General features: G+C 40.3%; 1 protein-coding gene across 5 annotated transcripts in view; it reads right to left on the bottom strand.

Moving 5' to 3' along the window:
* Window positions 1-10457, bottom strand: part of Tcf20 (transcription factor 20) — a 171502-nt gene that overhangs the window by 13843 nt on the left and 147202 nt on the right. For all 5 annotated transcript variants that reach the window (XM_029547803.1, XM_029547804.1, XM_029547807.1 and 2 more), the window contains exon 3: window positions 2426-2519. In XM_029547803.1, coding sequence (XP_029403663.1) covers window positions 2426-2519 — 94 coding nt within the window. The remainder of the gene's footprint in view (window positions 1-2425; window positions 2520-10457) is intronic.

Below are 10457 nucleotides of genomic sequence, written 5' to 3' on the forward strand. Positions count from 1 at the left end.
TTTCTGAGTTCGAGGCCAGCCTGGTCTACAAAGTGAGTTCCAGGACAGCCAGGACTACACAGAGAAACCCTGTCTCAAAAAAAAAAAAAAAAAAAAAAAAAGGTAAGCTCTAAGTTCTGTGAGACCATCTCAAGGGAATGAGGTGGAGTGTGAAAGAGCAGGGCAACCTGCCACCCTAGTACGCCACATGCACTAAAACGTCCCTTAAAACAAATAGGTTCCATTACAGCGTTTTCGTTCATGTATTATTTTTGTTGAAAGTGGAGTACATCTCCACCCCAGAGCTACTCCACTTTCATGTCACATGCACTCTAGAATTCCTTTCCCTCCCTGCTAAACCATTTTTCCTTTCAATTTTGTGATTTACATCCATGCCCTCATCCAGACACACATGCACATACGCACACACAAACACGTATTATATAAATTAGAATCTAAGTTCTACATGAAAGAAAATGTATAGTATTTGTTTTAACTGGGTTACTTTGCTCAATATATACAACTTACTATATCAGTGCTTACCAATTCATCTACATCCCTATCAACATTTAAATAGTCTTTGCAGAAATGGGTAGTTGACTTTGAATTTCATATGGAACAAAGAGGTATCCAGTATAGTCAAAACAATCTTGGGGGGAAGGTACAATTTTTCCAAATCTCATGTTCCTAAGTTTTGGGGGGAGAGGGGAGGTGGGGGGGAGGTATGTACTTGGAGAATGAACCCAGGACTTTACACATACTAAAGTAAGCATTCTACCATACCCAATTTCAAAACCTACTGCAAAGCTATAGTAATCATGATAGTAGAATACTGGATGGGGACAGAAAGCCCCAGGCATAGTGGTCAGCTGATTTGCAACAAAGTGTCAGAATCATTGAATGATGGAAGAATGTCCAGCTAGGACAACTGCATAGCTGCTCACAAAAGAACAGCTCTGAATTGCTACTCCACATAGTCAAAGACTAAAAATAAAATATCTAAAACTATAAAACTCTTAGGAAAAAAAAGACATCAAAACTCCACATTGGATTATTGCTTAAAGATGACATCAAAAGAAAAAAAACAAATTAGGTTTCATCAAAAGCAAACTTTTCCTGCGGCTATAGCTCAGCTGGTAGAGTACTTGTCTAGCATGTACAACATCATGGGTCCTATCCTCAGTACTATGTACATTAGGCACGGTGGTGTACACCTGTAATCACAGCACTAGGGAAGTAGAGGCAGGAGGATTAAGAGTTCAATATCATTCTGACTATGTAAGTTGGAAGCCACTTGGGCTGAATGAGACCCTGACTCTTTCCGAGACAGGGTTTCTCTGTATAGCCCTGGCTGTCCTGGAACTCACTTTGTAGACCAGGCTGGCCTTGAACTCAGAAATCCGCCTGCCCCCGCCTCCCGAGTGCTGGGATTAAAGGCGTGCGCCACCACACCCGGCTGAGACCCTGTCTCAAAAATCATCTTCAGAAAAGTAAGAAAGTTCAAAGAATGGAAGAAAATAGTTGTAACCCATGTATCTATCTGATCAGGGGGACAAAATAAGTAAAACAACAATTTAACAATGGGCAGAGAACTGGAATGAACACTTCTCCATAGAAGCTGTACAAATGGCCAATAAGCACATAGAAAGATGCTCAACATCATTAGAGAAGTACAAAACCAAACTACAGCAATATAGCATCTCACACTCACTGGGATATCTACAGTGATAATAAAGACATGTAAGTATGTTTGGAAAAGATATTGAGAAATTGGAATCCTAATACATTGTTGGTGGGAATGTAAAATGTGTATATATTTTGGAAAATAATATGGCTATTCCTCTAAAGGTTAAGCATTATCATATGTAACAGTTCTACGATAACATGATTCATAGAGGTACAACAAACCCCACAGCCATCAACTGATGGAAGGTGAGTCTGACCAGCACATCCTATAACAGATAGTCTGGCAGGGAAAATGAATGAAGTACTAACACATGCTGCTACATGGAAGAACCTTAGAAATAGTGTAACTGAAAATCCCAGTCCATTTATATGAAATGTCTGAATTAGAAACATCTATTGAAACAAAGTGAATCTCTACTGCCAGCAGCTGGAATGAGGGGAAGGAAGGTGTTAATATTTTATAGGTGATGAAAACCTAAATGTTAAATATACTGGAGTAATGGCTTCTCAACTCCACAAACACATAAACACCACTGAATTGTATATACACTTAGGTAGGTAACTCATAAATGAACTAGATGAACAAAACAGGTATTTTTAAAATTGCTCTGTCATTGTAGCCTCCTCTCTACATTTTTTTTAAAACTTACAAATAGGAGAAAAATAAGGGAGACAATAAAAATATACAGAAGGGGAGATAATGAATTTGTATCTTCTAGCTCTCTAGATGCTCTCAAAAAGGGTGTGTGGTCCAACTTACCTGCGTCAATGGCACATGGGTAATGGTATCGGAAGGAGCAGCCTTTGTTGTAGCAGCCCAAAGTTGCGCCAGCCTCCTGGCAGTGGGAGCATTTCTGAAAGGAAAATAAGGCATGTTAGTAACTCCAGACCAACCCTTCTCTTGCAGGCCTTCCCTCTACCTCGTTAGTTCGGTCTCAGCATGGCCTTTGTGGTTGGAGGGATCTGTGGTGGTAGGATAGATTGGTAGGTCTCTACCACTTGCTGACTACACAATGGAAGAGATACAGCATACTGTTTTAAGGCTAGGCCTCATAAATGACCTCACTTCAAATAGAACACACTAGGGCAAGCCACACTCTATAGTATATGGCAGACACAGCAGTGGGTGTGGTGCCCCAAACCTGCCTTTTTACCCACTCCCTGATCTACTGAAATTTCTTTCTATCATGTGCTGTCTGTAGACCCTGCTTCTATTTATGCCACAAAAATCTTGTGTAGGAGGAGAGTTAAGGTAGATATATACACACACACATATAGAAACCTTTTACAATTAAAAGTGAGACTTGGTTTCTAGTTTTTATATTTATAAGATTTTATTTTTAATTTTGATCTACTTATCCTAAATGCCCAATATATTTCTTTCCAGAAAATATGGGTTCCTGTATGTGAATGCTACTTTCGTACATGAATCCTATGTTAAATGTACTAGGGAATCTGCCATGAGTTTCCGGCTAAGTGAGACACTATTCTCTGCCTGCAGTGCTCCTCCTTATACGGTCAGATACTCTTAAAGCAGGGCACATCTCTGTTGTCACCTTGTTGTGGCTGTGGTGAGTACTCATACTGTCTGTACTATCAACAACATTACCAAAACACAACCACATGAGACCCTACTAAGGAAGGATGCAGATTATTTAACTTTCCTGGGTGTGGTCATGACCCACCAGGAAGGCTAACCAGAAGACACGGGTTATCTGTTCCTGCTTCTATGAAAAATAAAATATGTGTGCTTCTTAAACCCTTAATTCTGAGTTGGCTAAGCTCCCAGAACACTGGCAACTGTGGAGCCTAAATGTTCACCATGTTGTTGGGATGAAATAGCTAAGAATATGGATTAATGCATTCACCTGGTAAGACCTGCACATGTCCACTGTACAGGTTGGATAGGTAAAGTATTAGAGGGGCAGGACCTAGCATTAGGTCACAGGTAATAATGTCTCTTGGAGACAAATACCTCCCTCTCAAAAGACCAAGAACCTTTTGGGGGGTCAATAATCAGTAAATGTTTACTTGCACCTATAAGAAAGCAAAGATCATTTAGAAGTGGAGTAAACCAAGGGCAGTTATCTACATCTATGCCTCCTTCAGGGAAAAAAGGCCTCATCACCAAACCAAAGAAACAGAAGACAGCCCATCTATCAGTGGCAGACTGTCAACTGTTCCTACTAATCTTCTTTTCTTATACAAGGTACCCAAGCAATCATTTATCCAGAGGGTTTGAGTTTCAGGCCCTCTCCATCTTGGAGGATGAATCTCAGCTCATGATAGTCAATAAAAATGGGTGCATCAAGAACTCTTGAAAGTCTACAAGCAAAGGGGCTTCTGCAACATGGGCAAGATGAAAACAGCAGCATTCTAGAGGCAGAGGAAAGCAAATCTGAATTTCAAATCAGCCTGACATTTCAGTTCATTGGTCTACACAGTGAGATCCTGAACAGCCAGGGCTACTACCCTGTCTCAAAACAAAACCAACCAACCAAACCAAGCAGAAAACCAGATCATCTTGCTCAGCCTCTCGAGTAAAAACAACAGGATCTGTAACAGTCATCTAATAAACAAGACAGACAATCCTGACAAAGCCAGTCCATCTGCAGGGACGGCAGAGTGGGAAGATGAGACTTAGACTCATTGTGACACTGTTGAGTACTAACCCAACCTAGCCAAGAATTGCATATCCAAACTTTTACAGGACAACACAGACACGACATTCAGACAGACAGGCAACATGCATAAGTGCATGCTTGTGTCCCCCCCCCCTTTTCAACTAGTTTTATAACTTATAGTTCAACATTCCATAATTGATACAGAAAGAGACAATTATCTGACATGGTATTGAATTAAAACTCTACAATATAAATAACTACTTTGTAAGTGACTCTCCCACTGCCTTACTATGTCTGACCTACCAATTTCCTAATCTTTATTGAATCCACCCTTAAGGACAATACAAACAGTGCTCACCTCACAGAAATGGTCAGTATTGTATTCATCAATCCAAACTTAAAATAGTGGTTGGATCAGAACCGCTGTTATGTCACCCAAGATCACTACAGGCCAATGACACTCTACACATGTCCTACAGATCAAAAAGTTAACAATCACTCATAAAGTAGCCTTGTTATCACTCATTTACAGATGAGGACAGAGAAAATAAGGGACTGGAACATGGATATCTGTCCCCTTCCTACTTCAACACCAGTTGCTTTGTCCTTTGTAAAATCTCTGAAAGCAACCTGCCTCTTTCAACTAAAGTTATGATATGGAGCTGGAGGAATGGATCAGTGGTCAAGAACAGTTGACATTCTTCCAGAGGACCCAAGTTTTGTTTCCAGCACCCACATGGTGGCCCAGAGCTGTTTTCTAACACCAGAGTTCCAGGGGATGTAATTAATGCCTTCTCCTGACTTCCTGGGACACCAGACACTAATGTGGTACACACAAGCATGCAGCCAAAATATTCATACAAAGTTTTAAAAAGTGCAATAAAACTGACTACATTGCACCTAAAAGACAGATTCTACAGGGATTAGAAGGATTATAAGTAGTGCTTCACACAACTGGAGCGTGGAGACCAGAAACAGCACGAAGAGCTAAACAAGAAGGACAAATCCTCACTCTAAGTCATTGTACGACACAATGCAGATTCAGAACCATCAGTTAACTCCTTGTAACACAGACCCATGAATTACAAGGACTGGCTAGAATCTATGTTTTCTGAGAGTTATTTAGTGTTTTCTCTACTAGACTTCTGTATACCCTATACAGCAAACTAAAGATTATGGGTATGTAAACAGAACTGAGGCCTCCAATGATGTTCATCTGAATTCCCAGTGTCAGTGATCTTTAATGCTTTTGCAGAGAAAGTAAGTCTCAAGATGGCAACAGCGCACTAATCACCTGGGGATGGATCTATTTTCAACACACTGATGAAAACAAAGATCCTCTCAGAGTGGGGCAGAGATGTCCACTTCAGAGAGATGGAGCGATGGGAGCAGGCTTGTGTGCAAGACTGCTACTGACTTTAGAAATGGAAGAAAGGGCCACAATGCAGGTGGTTAGTAGCTCAAAAGAGGTGAGCAAAAATCGTCTCTAAGCTTCCAGAAAGGGGCAGAGCACAGATAACTAAATTCCACAAAGTGGGACTCACATTGGACTTGTAACCTAAAAACTGTAAGGCAACAGGCATGTGTATGTCATGGCAAGGAAGTCATGGCAAGGAAGTCATGGCAAGGTTTCCTTACTGAGCAGTTCACAGTGACACAGAAGTGACGGCTCATTTTTCTCTTACATTCTTTAATGTAACAAATCTCTCCCTCATGGGAAACACGACAATTTCATTGCCTTTTCATGAAGTCAGCTTTGCTATCTCAAAGTTCCTAAAGGTGGCACAGTGAGCCTGTTCTCGTTTTTTGTTTTTTTTTCCTTTTTTCTAGGTGAAGAAGCAGAAACTAAAGCAAAGAACACAGACCTATAGCTTTTTCTACTAACCACAAGTTCTACACTCCTCACCCTGTCATTCTTCTCTTAGTTCCGATCATTCATTTAACCATCCCACAGTTTACAAGAACTAATGCTTTGAATCCCAGTACTCATGAGGCAGCTTGGTGGAACTCTGTGTTCCAGGCCAGCCTGGTCTACTTAACGAAACAAAACAATCAAATAAGAGAAACTCTAAACAATCAATCAATCAATCAATGTGCCTCCCATGTGCCAACTGACAAGGACAATTGACAAAAAAACCTATTTCTATAAATTCTCCATTTGTCTGCTCTACACCCAAACCTGTACTTTAGCCAGTATAATTTCCAATTAGATTTTTACTCCTTGTTTTACCTGAAGAAAAACTTTCCCTTCACTTTTCCCACACTGTAATTACATCACACTGTAATTACACTAAGCCCTGCCTACCAAGTGTCCTTGACTGAGGGTGAGTCTGTTTTGTCGGGGTACTGCCACTGCTCTGCCTGTTGACCCTCCCTCAGTCAAGGACACTTGCTGCCTAAGAACATCTCTGAGCAGCCTAGAGCACTGCAGCAGTCGGGTCAGTGCATCGATACCCATCAATTCTGAGCAAGCCTTTCAGACATGTATCCTAGCTTTCATACTGCATTCTTTTGTTCATGCTTACAGTATTTACTCTAGCATCCCTGGACCAGGCACACTGAAAACACAGGCTGATGGAAAGAATGCAAGGAATACAGATTAGAGCCTTAAAGAAAACTAATGAAGTTGTCTTTTTCAATATTCGTTAAAAAGCTGATGCTTGGGGAAATGTAGGAAAAGTATTCATCTTTGGCTACCAGTAAGATATTTATTCTCTCTTAATTATATCTCCTATATCTAGGGCAGAAACATCTGTGAAGCTCACTATGTACTCCTGCTACATGACTGCAAAATGGTCTCTAGCCAAGGCATTACACTACCCTATGGCCGTAGGATGCAGCTTTTATCCCATTAACTTTCTTTCCAGAGGCTTTAAAGTGGTGACCACGACAGAATATGCTTTAGTCTTTTCCTGGAGCAAGATACTCTCCTGAGATTTCTCTATCAAAGTTCTTATCTGGGAGCACAACGTGTTTTGTCTTGGAGGATGGAACTCATGCCAGCCCTAGAACCATACCCTGAGGGCTGGAGAGATGGCCCAGCAGTTAAGAGCACCCATCGGCCTTCCAGAGGTCCTGAGTTCAATTCCCAGCAAGCACATGGTGGTTCACAACCATCTGTAATGAGATCTGACTGTGACAGTGTACTCACATTATGAATTAAATAAAATATTTTTTTTAAGCAGCAGCAGCAGCAGCAGCAGCAGCAGCAGCAGCAGCAGCAGCAGCAGCATACCCCAAGTGTCCCTCACATCCAACTAAGAGGGCCTAGGCAGGCCGCAGTTCTTGATCTCCAGGCCCATTTGTTTGACGCTCTGACAGGTGCATAGATGTACTAGTATTACTCAAGGTCCACAGCTGTTCTGCAAGTGTCAATTTCAAAACCTGAATTCATTAAATTCGGGCCTCAAAAGTTTTTAAGTACAAGTCAGCTAGCAGTCACATTAGCAGCACTCACTGGTTAAAGCCTACTTTTGTACTTACCACAAAGTTTCCAGGTTTGACTGACACTTTAGACTACACATGGTTGGTCTAATTTGACTATTGTCCTGGTCCAAAACAGCATAGGTCTAATGAACAAAAGACTGAGGGTCAAAAAGCCATCATATCAACCTCACTCTTGTAAAATGGGGATAGTTGCTTTACTTTCCTCATAAAGTTGTATAAAATCACTGTAAAACAATCTTACAAACAACAAAAATGTAATTATTTGATTTATAAAAAACACGAAATATCTTTGTACATGTATTATATTCTTGGCATCTACTAATGTCAAAACTTGGGTACAGTAAATATCTTATAGTCTATGAAATTAAGGCAGATTAAACCCCTGGCTACTATTTACTTTCACTGGACTTCCTCTCAGGTCTTCCATGGTTGAGCAATACTCTTTTTTAAAAAGTCTCTTGAAGCATTTTGCATTTGAAGATGTTTAAATGGGGACTGAAATACACATGAACATATAACAAATCAAAGAATTAACAAGAGTCCAAAACTACTAACGACCTGAGAGGGCTTACTAAGCCAATCTGAGCAATTACATCCCACTCATCATGGTGGCACACCTGTAAGCCCTGAACTGAGGCAGAAGAATTAAGTCTGGCTAGCTGACTTAAGGCAAGACACCTTGTATGAAAAGACAGGACAGGAAAAAGGAAAGAAAAGAGAAAAGAAAGAGGGAGAGAAGGAAGGAGGAAGAGGGAAAGGAAAGAAAGAAAAGAAAGGAAGGGAAGGAAGTTAAGGAATGAAAGAAGAAAGAAATCAAAGGAAGGAAAGGAAAGAAGGAAGGAAAAGAAAAAGAAAATCCCATAGAGCTCAAAGTCCCCAAAGACAGAAATAATCTCTCAATAAAACTGCCCATCCTCACTTCCATAAGACCTCCCATCAAAAAGTAGAAAGAAAGCAGACCCCTCCTACCATAAGCTGTCCTATGAATTCCACATGTGGACCACAGCATACATTCATAGAAATAATAAACAACCGTAAATTCTTTAAAAAAAAAAAAAAAAAAAGTGGTTCTGGGCAAAGTGGCACATGCCTATATGCCCAACCTGAGAGAGCAGGCTAGCTCAAGGCCACTAGGATACATAACCAAAGAGTTGTGCTACTGAAGCTGAAAAGTATTCCCTTGGGAACACCTTTCAAGCTACATTTAAAAACTGCCCACAGTTAGTATCTCTGGCTAAGGGAGTGGCAGTTGTGGGGTGTAGCTGGCTCCAGAAATAATGCCTCAATCAATCAATCAATAAGCAAGCAAGCAAAATGTGGGATCAAAATCCAAGTATGAGTGGCAGCATCTCTCAATGATGCTCCTGGCCACCACGCTGAGCCAAGAGGAGAGTGTTCTTACTGCCTGTGTCCATAGGTATGGCCTACCTTCAGTTTACAATGAAGTCAGAATATTTTTCAGTCAAGTCTGAAGGCTTTTTTCCTTCATCTTTACAAAATTTCTGTGCTTCACCTGCCAGGATAGCAGAGCTTAGCTACAACCTTGATCAGGCAAGAATATATTATAATACACACAACCTAGACAAGAGATTTTATCATTTAGCAAGCAAATGGGGCAAAGAGACTACACCAATGCTTATTATTTGCTCTATTTCTCTCTGTCTGTCTGTCTGTCTATTTCATTCATTCATTTATTCTCTGTGTAGCCTTGGCTGTCNTGGAACTCACTCTGTAGACCAAGCTGGCTTGCTCAGTATCTCTCGGACTTTCAAAGATTGGTGTGTTTGTCTGTCTTTAAGTCAATAACATGGAGATAAATATCCATCTGAGAAGTGTGAAGAGGATCTTGTTATATAAGGCACTGGTTAAAGGAGAAAAATAAAACAAAAAGCCCTGAACATGCTTATTACAAAGAAGGCCAAAAGATTTTTTTTTTTTAATTGTTTTAAAAAGGGGGCCATATAGGGCACTCCTAGGGTGCTCTGTATAAAAGCAACAAAAACTAACAGTGGCATTTCTAGTCATTTTCTGTTACTTTCCATTTCAGCAGCAGGAGACCAGGTTGGAGACCAGGGAGGGTAGTTGCTAAACATTTCACGCACAATATCTTTACGTATGCTCAGTCATCTTGCTTCAGTGTGAGCACTACAGATGATAAACAAACATGTGGTACTGAGGTAGGTAGCAGTAATTATTCCTAACAAGTTATCCATAAAGAGGAAAGCTCATAATTATCACACATGGGCTGAACTTCAACTGTCATTATAGCAGGCACAGGTACTAGCCACTTGCTGTGGGTTTTAAATGCTCTGCAATTCCCTAACTCCAATTCTCTGCAGTTTTAGTCTTCAGGATCAGCAATAATAATAATTTAAAAAGGTAAACAAAGCAATCTAAAGCAATTTCACAAACAAAATTCATCCACTTGCAACAATTTAAGTTAAAATCCATTCCCCATTCCTTCTAGGTATTAAAACATTACTCACAAGGTTTGCTTTAATCATGTTTCTCTTGCAAAGTACACCCATATTCTTATGCTAATTCACTGTCAGAACTATGGTTGTTATGTGCCAGTAACAGGCTTCAGTAGGATGGTTCTGTGGGCTGTCCAGCTGCTTGTTTTTAATTGGTTTGTATTTTATCTTACTCACAGGTATATATACTTTGTTAAAATAATTTTAATCAGGGGATTTCTTTTTCAGTCCAAGAAAAAAAAAAAAA

This window comes from Mus pahari, chromosome 17 (genome assembly GCF_900095145.1).
Source record: "Mus pahari chromosome 17, PAHARI_EIJ_v1.1, whole genome shotgun sequence".
NCBI classification, from domain to species: Eukaryota; Metazoa; Chordata; class Mammalia; order Rodentia; family Muridae; genus Mus; species Mus pahari.